The sequence below is a fragment of the Ptychodera flava genome, chromosome 14 (genome assembly GCF_041260155.1).
Source record: "Ptychodera flava strain L36383 chromosome 14, AS_Pfla_20210202, whole genome shotgun sequence".
NCBI lineage: Eukaryota > Metazoa > Hemichordata > Enteropneusta > Ptychoderidae > Ptychodera > Ptychodera flava.
This window is the reverse complement of record NC_091941.1, coordinates 5,826,249-5,850,103: the sequence shown is the minus strand read 5'-3', so window position 1 is coordinate 5,850,103 and position 23,855 is coordinate 5,826,249. Positions and strand designations below refer to the sequence as shown.

At 36.5% G+C, this 23,855-nt stretch overlaps 1 protein-coding gene across 6 annotated transcripts; it reads left to right on the top strand.

The window, feature by feature from the left end:
* The first annotated feature begins 3,960 nt into the window (after positions 1-3,960).
* On the top strand, positions 3,961-23,638 carry LOC139149079 (uncharacterized). 6 transcript variants are annotated; one of them, XM_070720617.1, is made up of 6 exons: positions 3,961-4,140; positions 11,986-12,027; positions 15,119-15,368; positions 15,919-16,089; positions 17,946-18,151; positions 20,905-23,637. In XM_070720617.1, exons 1-6 carry the CDS (start codon positions 4,120-4,122, stop codon positions 21,118-21,120), a joined length of 906 nt encoding a protein of 301 aa, XP_070576718.1. In that variant the 5' UTR covers positions 3,961-4,119; the 3' UTR covers positions 21,121-23,637. The 6 variants fall into 6 exon arrangements, with proteins under 6 accessions (XP_070576718.1, XP_070576720.1, XP_070576721.1 ...); XM_070720620.1 differs by lacking the exon at positions 3,961-4,140 and adding an exon at positions 7,029-7,228 and having other exon boundaries at positions 11,986-12,056; XM_070720616.1 differs by lacking the exon at positions 3,961-4,140 and adding an exon at positions 7,030-7,228 and having other exon boundaries at positions 20,905-23,638.
* Positions 23,639-23,855: the final 217 nt, after the last annotated feature.

Sequence of the window (23,855 nt, the reverse complement as noted above, 5' to 3'; positions counted from 1 at the left end):
AAAAGTCAATAAACGTCATAGCAACTGGTTCTTTTATTAACCTTTATTGTATGAACATAGTTCACATTGTGTAAACATAGCGGATAACTGCTAGAAGTGGTTTGCATACGACAAGTTTAGAACGAGACAGATTTGATAAACTGCGATTTCACGTGAGTTTGTTCGCTGATGAAATTATGTGGCTTTAATTCGTTAAAAAGCTCAGGTTTACACCGACTCTCACATTGGAAGACATACACCACTGATGAATAGTAAGCGTAACTTGCAAGACGACCAAACTCGCTCTTGTTACCAGAGATGATCATGACCAACAATTTATATGCAAATTGAACTCCAAAACGCAACAAACAAGCTTACATACCCTATTGACAATAGAAATTCTGCATTATGTTATTTTACATCCCCTATGGGTAGAAAAATTATAGTAACTGCAATGAAGATGTTTAAAAAATATAAAACATATTATCTTTGAGTTTCTTATTTTACTGTTTAAGAACAGTTTGCCCTTGATTGGAAGAAAAAAATAATGTGCGTAAGCACGGGCGATAACGGAGTTGATGAGCCACCGAAGATCTCGCACCCCATGAGGGTGTTACCGCCGGCAGGGAGGGGAAAGACTGCTCCTAGTCTATGTCAAACCCCATCTCCAGGTCAAAGCCTGGTAGCCCCAGCACGAGATCGCCAGACGCGCCTGGGAAACGCCTGACTTATCGCCAGCTCATCTCAACTGCGCCTGTGTATTTAAGTCACAATGCGAACAGCAAAACTCCATCTTCAGTTTCTCTCAACTTGAACTAGCTATTAAGGTAAAACAATGAAACAAATTGTATGTTACTTCTATCCACGCACGGAATTAGAATAGAAGAACAGAGAATGCGTAGAAAAGGCTGATGATTTCGTTGAATGTGAATATCCTAGTCAAACTTTCTTATCCAGCGTTCAAAGTCACCGTTGAACTTCTGCATATATCTGCATAATAGTCACAAATTTAGCCCTGACCTTTACACACCCGCTAATTAACACCTATTTCATTAACACCTCGAATAAAGTGATTGGGGGACTGTAGTTCAACAGTGTGTGTACTGTGCACTGATCGTATTCGTTTTCCGTTTCAAAGATGACATCAAAGGAAATAACCACATGTTGCAAACAAGATCGCTGCGCCGTCACCTCTCATTTGCATTAACTTTCGATTTATTTTCCATAATTTTATTCTTCTCGTGAAGTACACTCTTTGGTTCAAATCAAACGATTGTATTGAAAAATACTTGTTCTGTTAGTCAGTACCAGAGTTGGTCTCTGGATAATAAGATTGCATTATATAAGCAATGCGTTTTGCCTGCGATATAAAAGGGCAAATAGCTGGTTCAATGTCAAATTCAATCTCTTGTTCTACTCCCAAAGCACTGTGAAATACTCAGTGTTCAGCTTCCTGTTGTATTCACATTATTTTTGACAAGTGAATTCTGGTCGGGACAAGAATTCAAATGTAACAATAACAATGCAGAGACTGTGTTGATAAGCTGCAAGGAGAACAAGGTAGGAAGCTGAATTCGCACTTTCTGTTGTTTCTTTGATCTCTAACTCATCTGAATAAATATAATTCAGATAATTTGATATGTTTGGATTATTAATAGGAGGTCATCAATGTACCAGTGTGTGTTATTAAAACGTTTTACAATGCTCTTACGGTCAGATTTGTTGAGAGATTTTATGAACTCCGCTTCATATGAATAGAGAAACAAATCTTCAAGATGTGGTGCACAGTTTGTTCCCATTGGAATACCCACAGTTTGTCTAAATACCATACCTGCAAATTTGATGAATATGTTGTCGATGAGGAAATGAAGCATCTTAATAACTTCCTCATCAGTGTTGTTACTGAAATATCCCTTGTTGCTTGTGATGAAAATGTACTGGTATCTACGACTGCCATTCTTGTGAAAGAAGGCTTGTTTCACCAGCATTGATATTCTTGATTTAAGTTTATCATGGGGCATTGTAGCGTACAAAGTGGAAAAATCAAATGTACGGATGGACGTGTACTTGATTTTCGTACACTGTAAAGTATGTAATAATTCTTTCGAATTCTTTAATATCCACATTTGATTTAATCCACTGGTCTCATAAACTTTATCACAATAGCGAACACGACCATTTTTGATGGTAGTCAAAATCATGGTCAATAGATGTGATAAACGTTTTGTTGTGCCATAGACCATCGAGAAAATATTTCTCGAGGGTCTATGGTTGTACACTTGCTGGCACCTGGTATGAACCGTTGTTTATATAAGGGTTCTTATGGATCTTGGGAATCCAGTACAGGTGTGGCAGTACATTGTCATCACTGGCTAGGGATATGCCAAACTCTCTCAACACAGATGCATGATTAAGCAAAATGTCTTCTTCGCATGAGGTCGAAAGAGAGTATGTGTTATTTCTCTCATCTGAATGAAGTTTCAATTCATTCACTAGCACTGAAGGTAAAAGCTCCTGCAGACAAAAATAATGTTGTTAGTGGCTTTGTCTGCAGGTACGACAACATATTCATCATGCAAGGCACCTAGACATTTGCGTACTACAGAATCTCCAAAGGTTGATCTTGTGTTGATGACTTTATTTGAAGAACAAAGACGTACAATGTGGGCTTTTACTTTTTCTCGGACAGCACTTAACCAGTCCGAAAGGCATTCTACGTCAACTTCTTCAAGTGCTGCTCATTTCCTTGCAAAAAATTCTGCAGCATCCATAATGGTCTTAAAATTAAGTTCCAGTTTACCTTAGGTGGCTCACGATATTTAGAGCCTAGCCTAAGTTTGTTATTATCAATGATGTTAAAGTCACCGGTTATTACATGACCAAGAGGTTTGTAACAAAAGGGAGATGATATGCAATTGCAAGTGGTGTTGCTGGTATCCAAGTTCTTCAAGACCCTATTGGAATTGAAAAGTTTCCTGCCTATGGTCTTACTGTATGAATAGGAAATGATTGGGGTTCTTGGAACAGCTGACTTGATCCCAGGCTCGCAATTTTCAATGCTTTTTAAGGACGTCAGCATTGAGTAACAGTCCCATGCAAAAAAACTCATTGTGTAAATCGAACAGAATAGCATTGACCTATCAAGCTTAGTTGTATCTTAATGATGACTATTATTCTGCAAGCAAGTGCCAAGTTAGCTCAACTTTTTTGATATTGATTTCGTTCAAACAGTCACCAGAACGACTATGTGTCGCCTTCGTGTTTTCTTTTATGCGCTGGATTAAAGTTATTGTACTTAATTTGTAAGATGTTTTCATGGAATTTTAAATAATCGAAATTTAACGAGGCATTCTTTCCTCATTTTTGGTAATTGATCTCTGCTGGTAAGCACTCATGACTGTACTGATGACTACTTGGCTACCTGTTATACCCTCTTATTCGTTCTTTCGGGAATAAACACCAGTTATTATATGGTATTAGATAAATATAGAGTCACCACTGGAAACAGAGCCACTGTTTTTTGGAGGGACAGTGGTTGTGCCTAATAGGATGTGCAAATGTCACCGTATACGTTGCAGCTCCACTTTTATCGACTTTTGAAGTCAACCTGGACAACCAACGTACAAACAATTCAACACAATTGCGTTACTTGCATAATTGCCGAGATTCAAACTTCTATTGTCTATCAAAATTTTCCGAAGAGACATATCTCTGTTCGCGTTACTGATGTTTTTTCGAGTATTCAACAGCCCCTCAACCACTTCAAATGGTTCACCCCTAGGATAATACGCTGAAATTATTAAATGTTAATATTTCAAGAGGGATCTCACATGTTTTTTATCAATGAGGTTATCTGACTTCCGGATGGAATTGTGGCTACTGTTGCTGCCGAAAAATTCCACGAAAATATAAATTTACTGTGGACTTTCGTTTCTGATGCGCAGAAACACTACGCATTGCACGTGTTTAGATTACAACACGCATTGCGTGAATACATTGTAGCATCGTCTCAGTTTAGTTTCTCCATTGTCAAACCACTTCTACTTGGGTGGTTGGCCTGCAGTGTGCAGGGACGGTGCCTTAACAAGGGAGCTTTTGTACGAAGAAGTCAACAGTCGTGGTCGTGGACTTGCTTTCAATATGGCTGATGAAATGTACAAGGTATGAATTCGTATGAATGAACGGTGAATTCCATCGGTACATTGCCAGTGCTTGGATTTTAATACTGCAGATGAGTACTTGATCCACAGTGCTCAAATTCTTAAAATTCCATGGAGGCAATGTATGGAATAGTGAGGGCCCGGGAATAGAGTCCCTTCTTCAGCACTCGCAATGCCTCAGTTTTAGGAATGGCTCAGGTCCTGCGCGTTCTGATTGGCAGTGCGCGAAGGTCCAGCGTATGTATGGGAGAATGATTTGATATCTGGGGGAGGGGGCTGGAGAAAATGGGTATGGCAGCAAATTCCCGCCACTGTGGCACCAATATTTTCTATTGTCTGTCCTGCATCAATTTTTTACCACATGTGGAAGCATGCAATACATATTTTTTTCGTAATTACCACTTTTTAATATACGGTTCTTGAGTTAATTACATGTCATTGGCTAACAACTGCACATCTAAAAATAACAAGTAGTATTCTATGTGAGCACAGGATAGATGACATTAAATTTGAGGACAGACATTGGGTAAAAGAAAGGGTTGTCTCTAATGAATGAATACATACATCACGTATAGACAGTAGACATGTAGACAATCGTGGGAAACAGTGTATGCTTTTGATGTGCTATGATGTGCTGAAATATCGATAAAATTTTCCTGCTTGATAAATTTACCTATATTTTTATCACCGTTTGTCATAAACTAACTTCTCAAACCTCCCGAGCAGAAGACTTCACTTGTCATAAAAGTCATTTGTGCAAATTGTGATCCACTTCTATCGCTTCGCTTGTCTGCAATCGCATAAATGTATACAGGAATGATGAGAGAGGTCCGGACATTGAACGCATTGAACGCTGAAAGTCTACTTTGACCGATAATTCTCATATATTGAATTTATGAAGATTTTTTAAGATGGATAATAAACATTTAGAATTTATGGAGGCAATAGCTTGACTTAATTCAAGGCAGACACTCGCACAATTTTTCTATGTTTTGTAACGACGTCGGCATTGAATAGGAGTCCCATGCAAAAGCACTGTGTAAAATGGAACAGAATAGCATTCACCTATCCACAGCGGTACAAGGCATTATCAGTCATACCAAGAGTGTAAAACGATTAATACATTTATGATTATGAACATTTGATAAAATTTAATATTTCTGTCATTATTGTATGCCTACAAAATTAAAAGTTTCTACTGCACTTGAATCCTAAATGATTATCAGTTTTCATGCAAATTCGTGCAGTTGTTGTACACACCCTGTTATTAATTAATATATGATTACGAATAGTCTAGATAAAAGTGAATATTTTTGTCATTATTGTATACTTACAAAAGTACTCTACAGCATTCGAATCCTAAATTATTACCAGTATTTATGCCAAATTCACGCAGTTGTAGCAAAGACCCCAAGCAATATGGTCAATATAGTTACACTGCAGTAATATTGTGCAGTAATTTGATGCATGGTCACAGTACTGCCTCGGCAGACTCTATAATCTATATGAGATATTATTTAATGCATGTAGGTCCCTAGGAATGACCTATTTCAGATTTGTTCCAGTTGTGCAGAAATATACAAATTTGTTTTATTTTTGGGGGGGGGGGGAATTTTTGTCATTTGTGGTCAAAAATTTATTTCCCGAAACCACTTGTCTGACAGCTTTAATATTCGGTATTAAGTTTCACAGGAATGATCAAAATGTGATATATTCAAATTATGATGAAATCTACAATTTTGTTTTTTGGGTCAATTTTTGCCATTTCGGTCAAAAAATGTGTTTCTCAAAAATTGCTCATCTGTTAGGTTTGATATTTGGTATACAAGTTCCTAGGGATTATTTCAATATGAAATATTGAAATTATCATGAAATCTGCAATTTGTTCTTTTTGGGGCATTTTTGCCATTTTGATCAAACAATTTGTTTCTCAAAAACTACTCGTCTGATAGCTTTAGTTGACATGTTCTTAGAGATAATCTTAATGTGATATGTTCAAATTCTGATGAAATCTTCAATTGTGTATTTTTGCAGCTAATTGTTTTGCCATTTCTTTAGGTAACTGAAATGAGATTTCCTCCTTCTTCATCAACACATGTGTCACAAATAGTTATTTTCAACATAACACAGCGGAGCTGTATCGGCCGTTTGGTCGCTTGTTTCCTATTTATTTCGTTCAAAAGTCATCTGAACGGCCAAGTGTTGCCTTCATATTTTTAAGCGCTAGCTAAACTTTATCGAACTTAATTTGTAAGATATTCTCATGGAATTTCAAATATTCGAAATTTAACGAGGTCAGATAGATTCGCATTCTCTCTTCATTATTTTGGTAAGTGATCTCTGCTGGCAAGTGATCATATTTGTGTAGCTACTTGACTGTCTGTTATACTCTCCTAACACTAGATTTAATATGGTATTAGATAAATACAGAGTCATCACTGAAAATTAGGCCACGGTTTTGTGGAGAGACCATAGCTTGTGCCTAATAGGATGAGCCGAACACTTGCGTGCAATTGTCACCGTACGCTAGGCTCTACTGAACACAATTGCGTTACACGCATGATTGCCGAGATTCAAACGAACTTCTATTGTCTGTCAAATTTTTCTAAAGAGTCATATCTCTGTTCGCGTTTTACGTATTACTGACGTTTTTTTCGAGAATTAAACAGCCCTCAGCAATATGAAATGGTACACCCCTAGCTAAATATGCGAAAATCATTAAGAGTAAATATTTCAAGAGGGATTTTACATATTTTTTATCAATGAGCTTGTCGGAATTCCGGAAGGAATTCTGGCTACTGATGCTGCCGAAAAATTAAACGAAAATGTAAATTTACTATAGACTTTCGTTTCTGATGCGCAGAAGACATGACGCATTGCAAGTGTTCAAATTACAGTACGCATTGCGTGAATACATCGTAGCATCGTCATAGTTCAGTTTCTCCATTGTCAAACCACTTTCTGCTTGGGTGGGTGACCTTTGAGCGTGGACGGACGGTGCCTCAACAAGGGAGCTTTTGTACGAAGAAGTCAACAGTGGTGGTTGTGGACTTGCCTTCAACATTAACATGGCTGATGAAATGTACAAGGTATGAATTCGTATGAATGAAAGGTGAATTCCATCCGTACATTGCCAGTGCTTGGATTTGAACACTGCAGATGAGTACTGGATCCACAGTGCTCAAATACTTGAAATTCCATTTAGGCAATGCATGGAATAGTGTTAGCCCGGGAATAGAGTCCCTTCTTCAACACTTGCAATGCCTCAGTTTTACGAAGCATGTGCTTTTGGATTTCAAATACATTTTTTACCCTCGTGCACTGGCAATCCGAAAGCGCAGGACCTGAGTATGTATCCCACTATTAAAATTATCATTCAGGTGATTGATCATTGAAGCTGACGTAACCACAGGTCGATGACGCATTATTTCAGATGATTTTTTCCTATTATTATCATCAGAAATTTTTATGAATATTAATAAACTATTAATATGAATGATAATTATGTCACTTATATATTTTGGAATAGATTGTGAAACTATATAAGGGTTTCCAGAGGGTTGTTCACATAAGCAGATTACAATGTGTAAAATATGACTTTATTAATCATAATCATAATTTATTAATAATCATAATTATCACAACAACAGGGCTTCCAGACGGTTTTTACACAAAGTAGACGACATTTTTTGTAAATAAAAAGTTTAAATATTCTGTAACAATCATATTAATAATTTATTAATATTCATAATAATTTTTGATGATAATAATAGGAAAAATCATCACAAATAATGCCTAATCGACCTGTGACGTTACCAGTGTCTCCATGCACTGTACGTGAAGTCGAGCGCCTAGCCTGTACAGGACCCATCCCATAGTGTTCGGACGTTCGTGTGCGCCGCCATATAGATGCTAAAAACGGAACAGCATGCGGTGTAAATAACTATGATATATATTGAAGCAGTGTTTTTAGTTGCGATATTATCAGCACAAAGGGAACTGCAGCTTTCCTTATGCCTCACTAATGAGTCACTGTGATTCATTCTCAAGGATCAGGGCTCGCAGCTCTATTGTATGATGAGTATCGCAGTGTTCTGATTTTTATAGCTAGATTTAGTACACTGCAGATTTTGGGAGTCGACGATGCAGTACAGATGTTATTGTTTTATGATAGGCAACGGGTTTAGCCATTAAATTGCCCATTACATTACAATGGCTATCTCCGTACGGCATGTATTAAACCTGTCATAATATCGTTGTAGAATTACGTAGTGACCTGATGTGACCCTTTTCAAGTACGTCACGGTTGAGCGTTGGGTCGTTTGGGATTCTTACAATTAGTTACTGTTACTGCTTCCGCTTGGGCAAGAAATACATCATATCTTTTTTGTCTCCGCTCATACTATGAACGCAATTTTGTGACAGGCCATCTTAATTTCGCTGACTCCGTTCAGCTGAAATACATTCTGATACAAAAAATTTGGTCAGGTATCTGGTAGTGCCCAACCAAATCAAAACACCTTGTTTTTATCACAGCAAAATTCAAAGGAACAGAAAGGTTGCCGTCGTTATCACCCCCTTTCGAGAAGTTGGAAATTTTGTACCCTGCTTTATTAATGGGATGTGTTTCACTGCCTGTGCTAGATACAGTTAAATAAAAATATTATCTTTTGAGTTTATTCGGTTGTTTCAGTGTTCTTATCATGAGCACCTTTACTTGTGAAACACCATTCTTCACTTTCCATAGCCAGTGTTTAATATTATACATATGTAGTCAAAACTGTAAGTATTGAAATGTGTTCTTTAATATCACATTGGACATTCTTAAATTGTGTTTTTCACCTTTTCATACTTTTTATGGGGTACATAATTTAGGCACAAACTTCGATTGTAAAATACCTTTCTTTCAGTGCAAGGCAAGTTCAATATAGGGCAAGAGCACTTATCGCAAATGATGTCATTTTTCTTTCATTAACATGCAACAGTGGACATTATGCACGCATACCGCGGCCGCTATGTATCAACCGCACATATCTGTGCTAGTCACCTATGCGAACTTTGTTGGAATCAGCAAACTAATAGAATCCCACACCCCAACGGGTTAAGGGATGGAATGTCTCACACGAGTTGGGGAACTCTGTCTCACACGAGCCGAAGGCGAGTGTGAGACAGAATTCCCCAACGAGTGTGAGACATTCCATCCCAACCCATTGGGGTGTGGGATTATTTTTCTCACGTCCCTCCAATATCTTTAGAAAATTGCATTTTATTGTGGTGGGTTTATACTATCGGAACCAGCACTCGTTTGCTCTTGTTCCGCACAGAAAAATGAAGTTCCTTTCATTGATGCGCATATCAAAAACACGTTAACATGTATGTTACCGATATGGCAATTTTGTTTTGTTGGTCAGCCACAAATTCTCCAGGTCATCTGAGGAAAATGTTGCGAAACAGCTCTGGTGGCCATCTGTTGATGACATTGCGTGGACGCTGTCGTCTGCTACAGCCTCGTGTGCAGATGGCTCGCTCATCGAAGTCTTTTGCTAACTGTATCGCTGTCAAGTCAGTTCTTCTCCAGAAAATATGTCGACGAGCGTAAACAGCCGATAGGTTTGTAATGGCCTGAATTCTCCCGTTACAACATAAAAGCGATCATCCTCCGTGTATTTGTTGCCGACGCTGACCGTACTCAAATCTAGAACAACCTGTTCACTCTGCGGTTCAGTCGTCTGTCTGCTATGGTGCCAGTTGTACATTACGCGATGTTCTATTCGTCAAATAATTCGTACAGAGAACTAGGCGCTGAGCAGAATTGATCATTATATTACCATGCCCTGTCCATAGCGTTTTAATTGGTCGAGCTGAACCACGTGACTGCCCACAAATACGCAGTAATGGTTCGTTTTCATGCCCGTGAATATGAATAATATCGTGAACATAGTAACTTTACGGCTAAAATGACAATTGTGATTTGTACGACTATCATAATCAACCACAAAATAAAAATGGAGCATTTGTGGGCTAAGTTTAGACGCTTTTTTCAAACAAATCTCCGGATTTGCAAAATTTTTGCAGCGCGCGCACTACTCACTGACAGGTTCTGGGGCTCCGTTGTCGTTCGCACGGGAAATGTTCGTAAATTTTGACGGTTTTTCGGGGTTCGTTGATAATATAATTGAAATAACAGACTCCGCGCTGATCATTAACGTTTATTTATGGGCGCGGGCGAGAGGAAAGCCAAATTAACGGGCTCGGCAAGCCTCGCCCGTTAATTTTTGGCTTTCCTCTCGCCCTTGCCCATAAATAAACGTTAATGGTCAGCGCGTCGTCCGTTATTTCTATAATCAACATTCGTTTCACATACGAAGTGTTCGTTCGCGCAACAATACTGAGTGTGAGAACAAATTGATCTCACACTGGTGTTCTCACACTCCCAGCGCACTGGGGACGTGAGAATTTGTTTTCTCACATTCCTGGCTGCTGGGAGTGCGGGATCGAGGGCGTGGGGAAAATTGATCCCACACTCTCAGAAACCGTCCCACACTCTGCAGTAAATATTACGAGACCTCTGATTGGATGACAAGCAGTCTGTTTTGTTCCACGCGCAAAAAGTTATCCAATGGCACGACGAGTAACACACGGACTAGAACTACAAAGTAAGCAGGTCAAAGTACAGCGGCAGACGACAGAGTTGTCACGATTTTTGATAATATTGTACGTGTCCAATATGAATTTAACGCATTTTGTGGTCATGTGAGAAAAAGAATCTCACACACCAAGGACCTGGGATCAGATTTCTCACACTCGTTGAGGATATTTTGTCTCACACTCGCCTGCTGCTCGTGTGAGACAAAATATCCTCAACGCGTGTTAGAAATCTGATCCCAGGTCCTTGGGGGTGTGAGATTCTCCGAGTCAGTAAGACCAGGCTTTCACCCACGGGCATGACCGATCACCGACGCGATTGGTACTGTGGCGTACAGCAACGTTAGCGTAGACTCGTACTCCATAGCTTTAATAGTTGACAATGGCCCCAGTGCCAAACGTTCGATTTTCGGAAGCTGAATTTAGGTGGGCAACCGGAATTCAAACTTTAACTTTTTTGAGGATATGTTTTTATCGATATCTCGTGATCCACGCGCAGTCGCCACGTCAAATATCGACCGTTGGCATTAAAAAATGTGTTTTAAAAATGTTACCAAGTGGGAGTGCCACTTTAATATCTGAAGCCAATGATTAGGGATCAGATAAAGATTACGTTGATTGTACAACGCTTTGACCGGACATCTTTTTTTTTTTTTCTTTTTCCTTGAATTCATATTACTGAACTCACTTTCTACCCTCTTCCTGAATTTAAGTTTGGCCACCTTGATTTCTGTATGTAGTGATCTATTTATTGTGATCTGTTTATGATCTATTTCGATTTTTATTGTGCCATTTTAGGTGGTGTTAAGGTTTTCGTGTTGAAAATGGCAAGTAACTGTAACTTTTGATGATTTTTTCCCACTTTTTTTAGTTTTATGTGTCCACTCCCCAAAGCATATTAAACACCCACTATTTAGTTTATCAGTGCAGCAACTATATGTGCAAAATGCACCGTTATTGTTTGAATTCCAGTCTGGACAAGAATTCACCTGTTCAACAATAATAATGCAGTGTGCACATGTTCATGTAAGCCTGAGTTGACAAACTGAATACTGTGTATCTCAACATGCTTTGGGAAGAAACTGCAGTTGACATTACATGTAAAGTCAACAACTGAAAAAAACAAAACAAAACAAAAAGTTACAGCTACTAGCCTTTTACTATACACTTTAATATGTTTATTGGTCCATTCTTCTTGCAGCCAGAAGAACTTTTACTGTCAAGTATGTCCCAGCATCACCAGGTACTTTCATTCTGATAGACTGACTGAGTGTAAGCTTATAAGTTCAAATACAGCATATACATGCGTGCAATTTATAGGATAAGGAGAATGCTTTTGTTTAACACAGGAAACCAACAAGTAATGCTGTGGGTGTGCACAATGATGTCATCTGCATGCTGGCTTTACAATCTGTAGATGCAAAAATGCGACATGCAAATTAGATTTTACGTTTACTGTCAAAGGTAATGCCAATTAAATGCAACCTATTGTCTGTTGTAGCTCCATCAATGGTTCACTCATTATGCAAGACCGATTGTCTCGACATTGTGAGCAAAACTGTAGCAAAGCCAACATAACGTTCAGTGCATGTTGTATCTTAAAGAAAGTTGTCAGTTCAACCATTAGATTTATGTCTTCTAAAAATTGTCAAAGATTCTGATGGGAGACGAAAATAACGGCATGGTTATTGCCTAACTTTAGATTCTGAAGTAAAAAGGTAGTTTAGAAGTAAAAAATGCATTTGCTAACATGTGTGTATGGAAATTTAAATGATTTACCTTCATTTTTAGCTTCTATAGACTATAGTCTATAGAAGCTATTTGGATGGCTATCTGTCCAGCATGTCCTGGGATGATCAAATATGATATATTTAAATAAGAATGAAATCTACAATTTTTTATTTTTGGGGCAATTTTTGCCATTTTTGGTCAAAAAATTTGTTTCTCAAAAATACTCGTCTGATAACTTTGATTTTGGTATACAGGTTCATAGGGATGATCGAAATATGATATATTCAGATGTAGATGAAATCTAGAATTTTGTATTTTTGAGGTAGTTTTTGCCATTTTGGTTAAAAAATTTGTTTCTTAAAAAAACTACTCGTCTGATAGCTTTGATATCAACAGTTTCGTGTTCAGGTTCCTACGGATGAACTAAATGTGATATCTTGAAACTATGGTGAAATCTACAATTTTGTAATTTTGGGGCAATTTTTGCCATTTTGGGTGGAAAAATATGTTTCTCAAAAACTACCCGTTTAACAGCTTTGATACTTGGCATCCAGGTTCCTAGGGTTTATCTTAGTGTGATATATTGAAATTGTGATGAAATGTTTACTGCCTGTAAGTGTACACCTAGTATGAGAGACAGATGGCTAAGACACTATAGGCGTAGATGGCAGTTTTCTCTGCTTGCTATTGATGAATGTCTGTGTATAAAGGGGTCTGTAAGTATGAGGCAAATTGAAACAATTCTTCTGCCATGAGAATATACACTTGTATTGCCAAAGGACCTCCGCATTCATTATATCTTGTATCATGCTATGTGTGCCCTCTATACCATCGACGGCTATAGTAGTTTAAGGGACATTTGCCCTATGTTTGTTTTATCTTCAGGTCATTATAGTTATTCATTTTGGAGAAGACAGCCTGCATTGTTAAAATACTGCCTAAATAGACCTGGAGATTATTTCAGTTGATCTACACAAGGTAGTTCTGAAAAACGCAATTGTCAATGATGGCTCCAGTTTTTGCCAATATTTTTGATAAAAGGAACATGATCTCTCTGGCATTTTCCTGAAAATAATATTTCAATATTTTAGTTAACCAGGCTTGAAGAAATTTTGGTTAGCATTGGAGGAAACCAATCACCTTTGAATATAAATAGCACAGCATGCAGTGATTGAATCGTAATTTGAATGATTTCACTGTTATTACAGAGGGACAAAATGACTGCTTTCAAGTATCAATTAAGCCATGAATTTAAATCATATTGATCATATATGATCTGAATGTCAAAGAATAATTTGCTTTACAGGATAGTAAGATTTTCGGTTTATAAGAGCTATTGTTGGGCACATATTTCAGACAATTTTCAGGTAGAATCACCTGTTCTGTCTATGCGTGGAATTCAAGATTACAATCGAAGAATTTTGCCCAACGTAAATTAAGTATTTATCAAGGTTCTGACTTAAATAACTCACTTTAAGATAATAAAAATTTGACGAAATCAGTGGTCAAGTGAGTGACTTTTCAAGCCATTTATTTAGGCTTTGTATACTAAAGTAAAGTCATGCATTGCCTGTTTGCATGCAAACTAAAAATCCATCGTTAATCAATGTAGCACAACACATACCTATACAGATCATTCAGGTTTCATTAGTTTAACATTCTTGATGTAAACACAGCATTACTGAGGTTGACATGTTATTCAAGACTCATTGGTCTATTTCTCAAGAACAGCTTGCATGTCCTCAAACTAACAATCTCACAATCGTCTACGGATTGTCAGAAGGTTGAAAATAAGGTGTACTATGACATATTTGCCACACACTGATGGCGAGGAGGACAGTCTACAATGCATATTTTGATGGGAAGTTGGTGGCAAATGCAGGAATCTGTTCGACAGTGTCAAATGTAGTTTTAATACATTGGCTGTACCTTAAGAATGCTTCGATATTGAAATTATTGCACTTCAGTGTTGTTATTGGCTACATCTGCATCATTTCTTTTTTGAAATACTCAGAAAAATTAGGTATAAAGTAGAAAATGGACTTTTTAGGTAAAAATACTTTGAAAAATTATTTTGGTCAGAAATACTACTATTCACTTCAACAAGTGTGAAAAGAGTCTTATGTGAAGGTTTCACTTTGACACGCCTCAAAACTGAAAGTCTTAAACTTTTTTAAACTTTCTGTATGAAATTTTGAAGGATAATGAAAATCAGGAGTCATCATGCAATATTAGGTACTAGAGAAACAAATTTACCCATACTTTTCTACAGATCGACGCTTGAAATTAAAAGTGGCTGCAATTAGTATGTTGATTTCGTGGGGCAAAATAAAATTTTCGATTTTCACAAAAGTAAGCTGGTGAAAATTATGTTTACTCGTGAGCTTCAAAATAAGCCGCACATGTTATGAACAAAGTAAAGTATGTGAAAGTTTCAGAGTCCAAATATCTGTCCCTGAGGCTCAGGGACGTTTCTCTTTCTCAGTCAGACATCACGTGTTAGATACTCTTCAACAAAAGTGTTTTCTTTCCTTGTTGGAAATCATGAAATTTTATTTCCAAATTATATTTTACCCATTGCAAATACTGGTCACTTTCGGCAGGTTACCGATGTGGCTACAACGGGACCTGGTAGCACCAGCCAACGCGTGGCATGTCCAAATGTACCAAGAATATTCAACCACACAATGTATGACCCAGCATCAAGTATGGTATTAAGTGAAACTAATATCCACATGAGTCGAGCCAGACTGCAGTCTCTGATCTCAGAACGAACCAGTCAGATGTACCAAGAAACAGTCAGAACTTTTTCTGGAATGCACGATAATCTGTCTTATGAAGACCTTCTTGCTAGTAAGTCAATACAAGCAAATTCTTTTCTCTTCCACAGCTGTGCATGCTAGTGAAAGGTTAGCCACCTCGGGTAACTCCTTGCTTGCTCAAATGTCAGCACGTAATGTTATGACTGTTCTTTGCTGCGAAAACGAGCCCTGCCACTCCTTGACATGTTCTTTTGGGAGTGGGGCCACTCCAATGACCAAGCTACCCGAGTGGCAAAGGCTACGGATTCGCAGCAAGACTGTTCTATGAAAGTTCACTTTTTTTTGGTCTCTGAACTTTTGAATTGGACAACCTCATAATATTTGTTTTCCTTCAAGAATGATATTTCTCAGCGAATTCCATGACAATTTTTAATAAGAAAATATATCCACATTACTTCAAAAGTTTCAAACCTTGTGCAACTATTCTAGAATAATTTCCAAAACCATATTTGCCTTACTTAAAAGAATTGGATTAAAAGAGACATTTAGGGGCAAAGTTTCAATTTTGCTGATAATAATAGAGAATCACCCTCAACTTGTCTTTTTCTCTCTGTCTTCATCAACTCCTCAATGTACTGTAGGTTTGCTCTTTGATGGTGAGAGTCTCCTGGTAAATAACCAGTACATTTACTACAGTTTCGTTTCTTTTCTGGATGAGTTTGGCAAACCAACCGAGAAACCGCCAATGAGACAGGGACGTGCCTTTCTAACTACTCAGAGACTACTCCTCTTATCAGCTGAGAACACTGCAGGTAAATAATTGTATCTATTGTATTTCCTTCAATATGTGTTGATTTATTACTTTAAAAAGTACAAGTTTTTGGTTGTATAGCTTACTGTATGATATTACCGGTAGTATAGACCACACTGCAAAATAGTGTTTGTATCAACACTTTTTTATTACATTAATTATCATTAAAGCGTAACTGAAGCCTCAATTAAAGAAACTAAACATTACTTAATCAACACAGTCTATTATTTATTATTCTTTGACCGTGTAACTCCCATAATTATCACCAGGCATTATGCTTATCACCATTCATCATTTATCAGAGACCAGAAAATGTGGTCACATGACCTGATCGAGCATAAACTATCGAAATCGTTACTTTTACATTGATTTCATTTTTATTTCCCATATCTACACACTGGCCACTAGCTGTATCTTTTAGCATTATAGTTGACATAAGTTTGTGAGCATCTACTAATTTAGGTTTGTGTATACACTTATAATTCACTACCCGCTGGGACTGTTAGTGCAATTTTTACATAGAGATTAGATGTTTGCCAAAACAATAAATCGCATGTGCGTATCTGCACTGAAATCTTCACATAAACTGCACAGAGTATAGTCCAATGTAATGCATAGGGGTGAATGTTTTCATATGTGACATTGTATGTTCTGTTTCCTTTGAAATATTACCAATTTTTGAAATTGGCGGGAAATCATTATGACCGTTAAAATTTGGATTGTCAAATGTTTCACAAACGAATGGTTTCGTAAAGCATTAAAGCCCCATGTCCCTTCACAGAGTGGAATTCAGGGAAAACCAGAAGAGAACCAAGGGAAATATATTTAGGTCAACAAATTTCAAGAGTTACAGCTAGTGAGGCTTTCAGTATGTCATACTACTGTCTCTCTGTGAACACATTTTCTCACAAACTGTTTATCAGATTGAACTGAAATTTAATATAAAGGTGTGCGTAACCAAGCAAGGCCTGAAAAGAGTTTGGTAAGTGAACCTTGCATAATAAGCAATGGCCTCACTTATATATGTTTATTAAAATGATAATGAAACTTGGATATTTGTGCTTTTTACAATATTCTCTGAAATTATTTATTGGATAGCTTTCAAATTTGGTTTCCATAGGTCCATAAGGATGACTTAAATCTGGTTTCTTCAAATGATGATGAAATTTGCATACTAAATTTTTATTGCTCATTTTTTCCTTGTTTATGAAAACATCACTTTTGAGAAAGGTGCTAGTCCGATAGTTTTCAAATTTGGTGTGATGCTTTATAGGGATGACTCCGATTAGGTGTGAAGTTGATGATAAAATTAACTTATATGTTTATTTTTCGAGCCAGTTTTTTTAAATTTGTAGACCATACATCAATCAGTTGAACTCCAAGTGGACCAAATTACAAACAAACCCATGTGCAAAAACGCGCATAGATATACATGTAGTTCCATAGGCAATTGAACACATACATTTGTTTTTACCGCCATCACATGACCTTTTGGGCGTACTGTGTCTGTACAACACATAACATGCTTGTCATTCTGGAGCAGAACCATTGTTCTGGAACCATATATCAACTACTTTTTAAATTTATTTTATATTTCTCCAGGGATGATCACATTTCGACAAAACTAGGGTATAAATATTTAGCCTAAGGGTAACTTAATTTTCTCATTTTCGGTCGAAACATCAATTTCTCTGAAAGAATTTGTCTGACAGGTTTGTTTGTAGTTTGTGGGCTTCTAAGCATACAATTCATGTACTTTTTTGACCAATTTTTTTCATTTTTTGATTGAACTTTTTTCTCTGAAACATCAGTTTCATAGGTGCATCATCAGTTCACATCTGGTTGTTTGCTTTTCAGGAGCTTCTCTCTCCAAGTTTGGCGATCCAAAGAAACTACCCGGTGGTTACAAGGTGCAGACAAGCTGTAATGACACACTAAATTATGTGTCAGTTCCTATCAGCTGCTTTCGCAGTGTTGAATTGTGCGCATCAGTTGGAGCACGATCAGAAGTCAATATTCAAGGTACAGCTCCTTGCTGCTTTGGGCTGTGTGGATGCTTTGGGGTAAGTCATCAGAACCTTGCAACAACGACAAAAATTATAATGAAACACTTTTTAGCTCATGTGTTCACACACGTGAGCTTATGTCACAGCGGTGTCTGTCTGTCTGTCAGTTGGCCTGATATCTCAAAAACGGCTGATCAGATCATTATCAAATCTGGTACACAGATTTGGTTTGCTAATGATAAGGACTGATTACTTTTTGGTGGGTGTGGGTTGCTTACTTTTTACTCAGTTAATGATTTTAGTAAAAACTGATATACATTAAAAACGACTGCAAACAATTGGATGAAATTTGCTACAAATGTTGATCACACCAAGATATATCAGCCGTGAAAGGTATTAAGGAATGACAGGAAAGATAATTGCTAATTTGCATATTTACTGAGCTTTCCTAATTAGGGGGGATATATCTGAATTGACTAGACTAAAATTGACAAAACTTGGTATATATATTGAAGATACTATGATACAACATTATTGAAAGTCATTAAGCATTTTTACCTCAGCTTAAAAATCCTAATTTGCATATTAAATGAACTTTCCTAATTTGGCATACATATCTGGATTGACTTGAAACTTGCTATGTACATTGATGATACCAGGTAAAACAATATTGAAAATGATTTCGCATTTTCATCTCAGCTAATTTATCATTTGCATATATAATGACCTTCACAGTTTGGCATATATAGCTTGAAGGACTTGACCAAAGGTAATTATACTTGCTACATACAGTGGTGATACAATGACGGCGGTCAAAGAAATTTTGTATTTTTATTTCAGTTAATTACATGTTTGCATTCTTAATGACTTTTAGAATTAATCTGTGAACATTGTTCATGATGTTGATCATAACACTTTCAATGAAGTTGAAAACATGTGGCTAAAGTTTAAATTTATACACAGCTGCAATATATATTGAAACATGTGAGCATTTTCAGTTCATATCTGGTAAAGCTCTTGAAGTGAGAAAACTTTTCACCATCTCATTTATTTTTGAAATTTTTTTAATTCCCATAGAGTAAAAAAGGGAAGCTGGCCATTTTGGATTCCAAATATTGGTAAATTTTAGGTAATTTATTTCTCAAGTACCAAACTTTGGACAGTGACCCCTAATACTGATCCTTGATTTGGTAAGTGAATGTTTGAAAGTTTCATTCAGGAACGTTTCAGCAAAAGTTAAAAGTCTTTCACTTTTCGACTCATATGTATTAAACTCAAGTGAAATTAATCATGGTTTTAGTCATGCACATGTGCTGACCCTTTGATAAATTACCATTCGGTTTGTACACCCTACAAAATAATGGTTTCTCCTGATTCTACTTTTGTATGCCTTTCCTCAGCATATGAATAGCATTTCACTGAAACAAAGCTGTCAGAAATGCAAAAGTGATCCCAGTGATGCTCATGATCACACCCTCGTGCATGAATAAAACCACTATCAAGTATTTTTATTCTGAGATAAGCCCTGTCAGCACAATTAAATGTTTAGATATGCTACATTTAACATTTCTTTGTAAAGATAATTCATCAACTCAAAGGTGGACTTCAAATTTATAGATTTGAAAAAATACTAGGAAATTTAGCAAAATATACACGTACTGTACAGTGATCTAATTTACCCTAATGAGATGAAGGTTCAGCCGCCCACATGTTGCAGACCAAAGTCTAACCTGTAGTATGTGGTATCATCATTACAGTAAGCCAATTCATTTTTTCTCACTGATATGCTACTTCACTGATAACAAACAAGATAATTTAGAACAAGATATGAACTGAAAATGCTCATGTGTTTCAGTATATGTTGCAGTTGTCTGTAAATTTAAACTTTTGCCACATGTTTGCCACATGAAAGTGTTATGATCAACATCATGAACAATATTCACCACAAATTAATTCAAAAAGGTCTTTATATACAAATATGTACTCGGCTGAAATAAGGATAAGCTTACTAAATTTCTTTGACTTCTGTCATTTGGATTTTGAGCAGGAAAGAAACATTATAAGTACAGTTTAAATCAGGTGAAAACACCTTCAGCAAGTTTCAATAAAATCACTGTAGTTTAGCAATTCATTGACACGACACTTGTTAATATTTCTCAGTATAGGCCAGATATCTGTCACCTTCATATAAGTGTTATCAGATCTGGTACAGTGAATTTTGACTCATATTAATAATTACAAGAGGTCATCAGATATACAAATAAGCTGTAAATTCACATGGCTAAACGCTACACAGAAGAGTAAGATAAATGTCAGATCAATATCTGTAGCTGCCTCCATCGAGTTTGGTAAAATAGTTTTGGAGTCAAATTAGTAATTACAAAAATTCATGGCATATGCAAATGAGAAATTTCTTAATGTGAAATTGCTCAATGCTTCACAGTACAATCAGACCTCTATCATATCAATAGCTGTAGCAACTTTAAGTCTTTTACTTTCGAGCCGCATACTACGTTAATGAACTTTACACTGCTAATTGCTTCACAGAACAATCAGATGTCTGTCAGATCAATATCTGTAGCAGGTTTCATCAACTTTCGCACAGTAATTTTGGAGTTACATCAATAATTACAAAACTTCATTTAATATGAAAATGAGCTGTTTATTAACTTGACACTGCTCAATAGTTTGTTTTGTCGTGTGCAATTTATAATTATCCCACCTTTAATTTTAATCATGAGTAAAAGAGTAAATTGTGAATGTTTTATTTATAATGTTTATTTTTCTTCATTTTTTAAACATTTTTACAGATGGATATTTGTTTGAAAGGCTGGTTGTATGACCCTCCTCAGTGCCAAGCATACAATGATCGTTATGTGACAATGGGTGTGATCATGCCACCATGGGGTCACCGTGTGATGCTACAGATGTACCTCAACCCAGGAGTGACAATGACCACCGTCAAGGATTTTATCCGCGACTTGCAGCGCCATGCACCTGGTCTTCATGATCAGCTCAAACTGTAAACTGGTGGAATGCGAGTCTCCGGGTGTGAGAGTAAACAACATTAAAGTGTTGGATTTCCCGAGTTCCTTTTGTTTTTCTTGAAAGTTAGGGTGATTAATGTTCCTCATGTCTTAAAACACTTATGACAATCAGTGTGCATTTGTGTAATGATTACAATATATAACTTTACAATAGTATTCACTTTCAGATGGCCATTTCTTTTAGAAATGTAGTGCCAAAACATCCGTTTTGGATCAGTTTTATTTTACAAATTACCATCATTAACTTTGCTGAAAATTTTCAGTCATTTTTTTTTAAACTTAGTACCGGTACACTTAATATTTTTTCTTTTTAAGTTTAAACAGTAACTGTACTCTTATATCCCTATTTGTGATGTCAAATTTTAAACTATTTTTGACAAAAAATATTTTCCAAAGTTGCAATGTTTAAATTTTACACTTTGTTTGAAAAGACATTTCTTTGACCTTCTGAAACAAAAGTACAATGTGAAGCTTATAGCATCACAGTCAAATTTGTATTATAATTTTAATATCCTTCACTTCAAAATTATAGGAAAGATTTGCTCACTGCAATTACACACTTTATATTGAGAGTATAACCTGTATTTTAATGCTTTTTCATATATCTGTTATAACTAAAGCCACGATTATCCTATGATGACATGATTTTTTTGGAATAATCAAAGAAACAGTGAACACATGACATGATGTTAAATTACATCAAAGGCATCTCAGTGCCTAAGATTGGTGTCATTGTATTACAAATATAATGAATGGTGCTATATCAGTAACATGAGCCATCTCTCTTTTCGAATTGTCACCTCTGGACCAGTACGCAATGCCAGCTTCAGTAGTATCACATTATCTCATTAGATTGCAGCATTCCTTCACTTGGTTTACGACTGGTTTCATAAAGGAAGTTATGCTATGATTTAGGTCAACCGTTTGAGATTCGTCACAGGTACACCATACACAATTACCATAATGGCCACTTTTATTGTTTGGTATTGTATGAGATTACCGCAGTGAGTAGCTGCTATTTCCACATTGAGTTTTTATGGGACAGCTTGTTCGTCATTTATAGTCTCCCTTTCACCAAGTCCAGTGTCATGTATGCACCTGATTGTGGACCTGTTTACAGAGAATCAGGATGAACATATTGAAAGATGGTTTCAATGCAAGTGTGTTCTTTTATTTGTAGACCAAGGAATTGTTCCTATATTCAACATGCAATATAATATTTAAAAAAACTATAATTGCTGTTTTGTATTTTCGGTATCGAAAACAACTTTGTTTTCTATCATTCTCTTTTGTTCCCTTGTATTCTACAATAACTTGTAGTACTGTCAATGTATTTTGCTACATTATCTACATTGTAATGTGATGTACCGTATTGTGAGTCAATTGGTACTTGTCTGTCACAGTCAAGTGATTTACATGCCTCGATGTGAGTGCAAATCAGTGCATTGATTTGAATAGGAACATCCGCGGAGTCAGCGGGCCGGTGAACGATGTACGGACCAGTTTCCATGGTTACAAGGTCCAGTGAAGCCCTTCGACGTTTTTGACGTAAAAGTAGACGTTTAACGCTAGATGTAAAATATCCATACGTGCACTGTTATTTTGACTTTCGTTAAAATCTGTTTGATACTGGTCGATAATGGTGAAATTGTTTGAAAATGTCCTGCATGTAGCATTAACTGTGAAGAAGCATGTAATAAAAATATTATTGCCTGAATACATGGGTTTTATTGTGCCCTTGCAGCAGGAGAAAATTTTCCCTCCTGGCATCAGGCAAATTGTCACCTGTTCCCGGGCACATAAACCCATGTTTTCATGCAGTAATATGTAATACTGTGAGTCAGTGCAATTGGTACAGGACTGTCACAGTTACCGCTATGTTTTAGTGATCCCCACGAGGATGAGAAAATACAAGGATTGAAATTGTCACCATAATATGTTATGAACAATATGCAATGTTAATGCTGATGAATACATTTTTATCAGGACTGAAATTCAGTGGATGTTAGAAGCATGCAGTTAATGTGTTGACACATTGAGTACTTGGCATTTTGATGCGAATTTTGAAGTAGAACAAGAAATTGTATCCTACAAACAGCACAAACACTTGAAAATACGAAAAATGACAGTAACTGGAGTTTTAAGGATAAAATGTATAAATAAGCCTAAAAACTTTGAAAGATCAGCACATAACATGTTGTTATTTGGTTATAAATGTATATGTACAACAAAAGCTATCAAACAGACTTTTGACTTTGCTTGCAGTTCTACAGAAGATTATGAATTGTTCAGTGAGGCCCACTAACGTGTTAGCTCTGTCTATAGAGAATGCCAAAGAAGCGAATTATAAAATTTATCAAACATTTATTTTCAGAAGTATCATTTAATTATTCACTTTTGCATAATTATATATTTTTTTCACAGATTTAGAAACATTATATTGTATCAATAAAGTGAATAAATAAATATCAGTCATTGTCTTGATCTCCATGAATCTATAACATCATTATTCTGGCATATATTTATTATCATACGTTGACTTAACGTGATTTTTTGAAGAGATTGTGCTCATTTCACACACACACACACACACACACACACACACACACACACACACACACACACATGATAAAGCCACAAGGTTGCTTATTCAGAGAATGGTAGCTCCCCATTGGGAAATGGTCTGTTCTAAAAACCAAATTACTCATTTCTAC